This window comes from Cavia porcellus, unplaced genomic scaffold (genome assembly GCF_034190915.1).
Source record: "Cavia porcellus strain 051 isolate PalLab524CR breed Dunkin Hartley unplaced genomic scaffold, mCavPor4.1 scaffold_16, whole genome shotgun sequence".
NCBI classification, from domain to species: Eukaryota; Metazoa; Chordata; class Mammalia; order Rodentia; family Caviidae; genus Cavia; species Cavia porcellus.
Genome location: NW_026947499.1, coordinates 8236577 through 8242931, shown reverse-complemented (window position 1 = coordinate 8242931; position 6355 = coordinate 8236577). Strand labels below are relative to the sequence as shown.

Here is a 6355-nt window from a genome sequence, read left to right as displayed (position 1 = left end):
GTGGTGCCAGTCTGCTTACTGCTCCGCTTCCTTCCCTGAACTGTTGCTGCAGCATGTAGTCGTGGCAAGTGTTGTGTCACAGGTGGGATGCTGGGAAGCGGCCCAGAGAAGGGTGGGATGCAGCGTGGTGGCATAGAACTTGCCCGGCTCATCTGGGGGTCCTGGGTTTCATCCCAGTGCTGTGAAAAATATCCTCACACCTCAAAGGGTGCGCAGATGCAGTGCCACTTCAGAAAGGGACAAAACAGGGACTTAAGGATCCAAGGATTTTGCTGTCTGGGGCGTCCTAGAGGTGGCACCCACGGACACCGGGGACAAAGCCGACATGTTTGGCAGAGAGAGGGTGAACATCTCCACCGGAAGCTGCTGTTTGCTCACTGGTGCACGGTGCCTCTTTGTGTCCACTGTGCGAATCAAACTCAGAAGGTCCACAGTGGAATACAGGGACGTCACCTTGTCCCAGTCCTCATAATCAAAGTGTCATTTAAGGTATCAGTGTCTTCCTTTGCAGCCTCCGGTCTCCTGGTCCGGCTGCACCTGAAGCTCACTACACAAAAGGTCTGGAGAAACGGTCTTGCACTGCTGTTGCTGTGTGGCACTGCCAGGAGCACCAGCATGTGCCACCACGCCTGGCTACCACTTTAATAAGACTATTCTGCCTGCACGAGAAAGTGATGAGGGGCAAATACAGCAGCGGACAGTCATTGGGCTGAGGCTGTGTGCTGCCTCAGATTACAGAGAAAGGGGGCTGCTGGCTTCCCCTGCAGCAGTGTTTCCATAAGTACGTGGTGACAGGGCCCTGGCTAGAAAGTCTGTGATCTGAAATAACTTGTCCCTAGTTTCTGTGCCTGCCACCTGGAGAAGTCACCACAGAGCCTAGAGCCTTCTCACCCACCACAGCCCGGGCGCAGGTAGTCCCTGCAGGTGGCCCCTCATCTCCACACGTGGCCATCACGGTGGCACCAGGCAAATACCATGTCTGTCGCTCAGGCAGCTGTGTTTCTCAGGGGAAGAACAGTACTGTCCCGTCTCCGGATGGTGACACTTACCAGGGCTGGGCCTACCTGTAAGCCTCTAGTCCTCTCTACAACAAAAACCCCCAAAGACCAAGACAGCTTTTTTACACAATTGTTTATACAAATTTAACAAAGGTAAAACCACGTCGGGGAAGGTGTAGGAAATAACCACCAGAGACAATGGCACTTCAGGACGCAGAACTTCATGATAGCGACAGCCAGCTCATGAACCTAGATGAGAACTCAACTCGCTTCAAAGGAGAGAACCCGAGGGCAAGAGCCTCCGCGGGACGTGGTCACTGCTCTTCGGCTCACGGGAGCAGTGGGGTGGATGTGAAGTGGGAGTGCTCATGCTGGGGCAGCCCCTCCTGAGTGCAATGGCTGGAGTTTCAATGGTCAGATCGGAGGGAAAGGAGACTTTTCTATGGAAGGAACTTGGCAGCGAGTCTCAGGTGACTGGGACTCAGACCTATCCACAACATGCGCATGTGACTTCCTGAGTGCCGGGCCGGCCTCTGGCTAAGCATGCTTTTAAGCGGAGGCCTCAGCCGCGGCTCGGGGCTGGGCACACCTGGGTTGATGAAGTACAGGTTAAGTTCTCTCCTACTAGAAGGAAACCAGGAAGGTTGGCAATCTCAAAACAATAAAAACACTGGTATGCATTCAAACCTTGCATAAATAACTTTTAAACAATTTGTACAAAAATAGTTCTGCATAATGTAAGATGTAACAAAACCGAAAAATGTGTCAGGATGGCAGCGGATGTGGTGCGTGGTCCACAATATGTTGACACCCAAACCCTTGACTCTGCAAGGAACTAGGTATCCGAACAGAAACGCTTCCGGAGACCCTGCCGTCGAAGCCCTGTGCCAGTCCCTGCGAGCGGCCTCTGGAGACACCGCACATGGGGTCGCTCTGTCTTCTGCACCCCGAGCTCCAATGGCGGCAAAGCCCACGGCGGCCGAAGTTGTTCCTGCCCGCCGCCCTGCCCACCCCGTATTTACACTTGTCCTTGGACTAACTCAGTTTCTGCAGGAGCTTTTCTTCGACTTGCCCAAACTGGACGCTCACGGACATCTCAGCGATGAACTGTTCACAGCCCTCCTTGGTGACTTGCTTGCAGTACCTCAGGTCAATGTGACAGATGTTCCCACAGCGCTTGAAGAAGGACAGGCACTGGTCAGTGACTTTATTGCAGTCTGCGGAAGAGGAAATGACATGAGGGAGTCACCTGGGCCCGTGGCCCCGGCCCCAGCCCCAGCCCCAGCCCCAGGGACAGAGCTGTGAGCTTCTCCGGCACCCTGTGCCTCAGGAAGCTGTGCTGCTCAAGGGCGCCCTGGATGGGGACAGGTTCCAGCCAATGGCCTGAGCACTTGGGTGGCCCCAGCACACAGGTACCGTGCTCCATGGGATCCGCCCTCACTGAAAGGCCCAAGCACTGCACACTCAACTTACAAATGTGCAGCCAGGGAATACTCCTGTCCCTCCTGTCTCTCTGGGACTGGAAGGTCACCCATAGAAACCACGTCTGTCCACCTGTCGTCCAAGGAAGCGTGCTTGCCAAAAACATCTAACCTGCATCTAAGCCAGCCCTCGGCTCTCATCTGGAGCTCCCAGGGGAACTGTGACGTAGAACAAAATAAATGACACACAGCCAATGAACCAATTCTGGGTGGCCTGCAGGCTGGCTGTTCACTCAGGACTTGGGAACGGTGGCAGGAATGGACTCCAACTCAGGATGCTATCCATCCCCACCCCTTATCTGAGGGTGGCTGATGAAAGGGGAAAGGCCTGTTCAGTATGTGGCCCAGCTGTCACAGAGAATAGTGACAAATGGAATGGAAATACTAAGAGGATAAATGTATCTTAATTGTATCATGTTGCCCAAATCCCTGTCCTGTTTCTATTTAAAATGAATCACATATAGCTGAGCACAGTGGCATACCTGTGATCCTAGCACTCTGGGAGGCTGAGGCAGGAGAATCACAAGTTTGAGCCCAACCTGGGTAACTTACTGAGACTGGGGGAGTAACTCAGTGTAAGGTCCTGAGTTCAATCCCTAGCCACCCTCCCCCACAAAAAATCAAGTACTAAGTTACAGAGCGATGATTTTTCTGAAGAAACTGAACACTACCATTCTGTAACATCTTCGTCATTCAGCTTTTGCAATTAAGATTGACAACTTGAATGGGGTGGAATGGTGGATGCCTGGAGTATCAGCACTTGGGAGCCTCTAGTTGGAGGCCAGCCTTGGCTACACAGTGACAGCCCAGCTCAAAACAAAAAAGCTAACTCAGTCTTGGAATGGGAGAACACATGAGTTTGTCTTTTTTGTTGATTTTTGAGACAGGGTCTCACTATGCAGTTTAAGCTGGCCTCAAACTTGAGTGGCCCTCCTGTCTCAGCCTCTCAGGGCCCAACACAGGTTGTCTTTTGGTGAGCGTCCCAGCCTTCACTCTCACTGAAGGACAGAGGGACTCACTGCCATCTGCCCTGCACGCTGCAGGGCGCCCTGGCTCTGTGGCAGGTGTCCCTGTCCACGGCAGCTGTGCACAGGTGCGCACAGGTGTGCGGTGAAGTGGGACAGGAGTGGTACAGGCAGGGACACAGCACTCACTGAGGTGCCTCTAGCGGAGGGATACGTGAGTCCATTGTGCTGTTTTACACTTTTTCTGCCTGAAAATCTTCAAAATAGGGTATGAAGAACCTTTATGCACAGGGCTATGCTAAGTTCAAGAAAGGCGTTTTTCTCAGTCAGTGGGAGGACCAGAATTAGGAATTACAATCTCAAACAGTACAGTCCACAGTAAAGGTGAACGACTACCAGGTCATAAAATAAAAGTTCTAGAGAGATCAAAGCATTAAAAAGGAAAAGACATGGATGGTGAAGAAAAATAAATTACGTATTTGCAGATGACAGCACTGACACACACAACCACTGAGTACATTGCTGGCACTTTTATTTTGAGATGGTCTCCCTTATAAATTGCTCAGGCTATCTTGAACTTTTGATCCTCCTGCTTCAGCCTTCCAAGTAGCTAGGATTCCAGGCATGGGCCACCACCATGCAAGATGCGGCAGTGTTCTATACAGAAAACCCTGACTTCATCCTCAGCCAGGTGTGGTGCTGCAGCTCTGCAATCCTAGCATTCAGGAGGTTGATGCAGGTCTGCCTGGAGTTCACGTTAATAAATATCCTCGGGGATTTAGCTCAGCAGCATAAGAGCCTGCCTTGCAAGCAGGTGGTCATGAGTTCGATCCCTGATACCAATAAAAACCGAAAAAGACCCCCCCCCCAAAATCCTCAAAATGTCAGTAATAACCAGAAATCTACAGAGACAATGAAATTGCTATAAATTCCCCAATGCATTTTTTTTTTCTGCATAACTAAAAAATCCATCTAAAAATTCAGAAAACTGCAGTGGACCTTAACTTGCCTAAGCAGTCCTGAAAAAAGCAGAAAAGAAAACTGAAGTTGAACACTTACTTCATCTCAGAATTTACTACAAAACAATGTGGTACTAGTATATGGACACATGCAAACCAATGGGATAGAACTGAAAGTCCTCAAATAAACCCTTTGAGGACAGCCTGGTGTTGCCTCTAATCCTAGCCCCTGGGAGACTGAGGCAGGAGGATCACACCAAGTTCAACGGCCAGCCTGAGCTACATAGCAAGTAGCTACAACCCTCCAAAAATTGCCAAGGGTGTTGATATCACTGAATAGATAGGTCTTTACACCAAAGATGATGGATAAATGGGTATTTATGTGCTAAAGAATAAAAACAGACCCCTACCACACACTGTGTACAAAAATTAACAAAAAATGATTCAAAACTTATAACCAGAAAACTCAAAATGACACGTAAATTTATTTTGCCTTTTTGCAGTTCAGGCTGGCCTTGTGCTGACTTTGTACCCCAGGCTGGTCTTGAACTTGCAAGGATCACCACCATACCCGGCTGAATTTTTTGTTTTTTTTTTTTGGTCTTGGGTCTCTTAAAATTTTGTTTTGAGGAAAGGTCTCATGTTATAGTTCGGGCTTGTGCTTAATTCTCAGGCTCCCAAATGCTCAGATCAAGGCATGCAGCAGCATACCTGGCTCAACAAAATTTATTTTTGTCTTTTTGAGACAAGGTCTCACTATGCGCAGCTCAAGCTGGCCTCGAACTCACGTTGTAGCACAGCCTGGCCTCAAACTTGCAGCACCCCTGCTTCCACCCCGAGTGCTAGTATGACAGGCATGTAACCACCACTCCAGCCTTAAACAAACTTTGTAACTTTTAAAAAATGTTAGCTTTTGAGCTGAGCACACTTGTAATTCTAGCTTTTTGGTAGGCTGAGGCAAGATCTTGAGCTTAAGCCTGGCTAACCAATTTAACACCTTAACGAGACAACAGTGGGGCTGGAGTGGTTCCATGCAATGGCCCAAGGTTTAATGCCCAGTACAATAAACAAAGATGTTTCAAAAAAACAGGTGTTGGCCAGGAGGTGAATAAACTGGAACGCTTACATACTGCTGGTGGGAATGTAAAATGGTTCTGCTATTACAGAAAATGGCTTTGTGTTTTCTCAGAAACAGAACAGAATTACTATATGATCTAGCAGTTTCACTTCCAGCTATACACTGTGGTCAGAATTTACTTATTTGGTACCAGGAAATCGAACTCAGGACTGTGCACTTGCCAGGCAGGTGCTGTGCTACTGAGCTGTATCACTGGCCAGAAGAATTTAAAGTAGAAACCCACACAGCTAAGGTTACCCGTTCACAACGGCATCATTTTAAGCAGCCAACATGTGGAAGTAACTCAAGTGCCTACCAACAGAAGAACAAGTTAATAAGAAGGGCATGTATGTGCGAGAGTCATTCAGCCTGATAAAGGAAGGGGACACTACGACATGCCATGCATGGAGGAACCCTGAATCCAGCAGTCAGTCCTTAAAAGACCACACAGTCCCACTTTATACGAGGGCCTGTGAGGTAGCTACACCAGCCAAGAGAAAAGTGAGATCATCAGGGGCCACCAGGGAGGCGGGCAGAGGGAGTCACCTCTGTCGGGGGCAATGAAAACATTCTGAACTGGAATGTGATGATGTGCAACACTGAATGATTTGTGTCACTGAATTACATATGCAAAAGCTGCTAAACTGGTCAGTCTTATGTATTACTTATCTTTGCTACAATAAAATTTATTGGTAAAAAGGTTACTGCTAGAGCTGGGTGTGGTGGTGCACGCCTGTCATCCCAGCACTCAGGAAGCTGAGGCAGGAGGATCACTGCCAAGTTCAAAGCCATCCTACACGTCACAGTGGTTCAAGACCAGTCTGAACTGAACTAC

At 49.0% G+C, this 6355-nt stretch overlaps 1 protein-coding gene across 8 annotated transcripts in view; it reads right to left on the bottom strand.

The window, feature by feature from the left end:
* Window positions 1-1114: 1114 nt before the first annotated feature.
* Kdm2b (lysine demethylase 2B) overlaps window positions 1115-6355 on the bottom strand; it is a 95759-nt gene continuing 90518 nt past the window's right edge. For all 8 annotated transcript variants that reach the window (XM_013144801.3, XM_013144802.3, XM_003462925.5 and 5 more), the window contains one exon: window positions 1115-2215. In XM_013144801.3, the coding sequence (XP_013000255.1) occupies window positions 2034-2215 (182 nt within the window). In that variant the 3' untranslated portion in view covers window positions 1115-2033. The remainder of the gene's footprint in view (window positions 2216-6355) is intronic.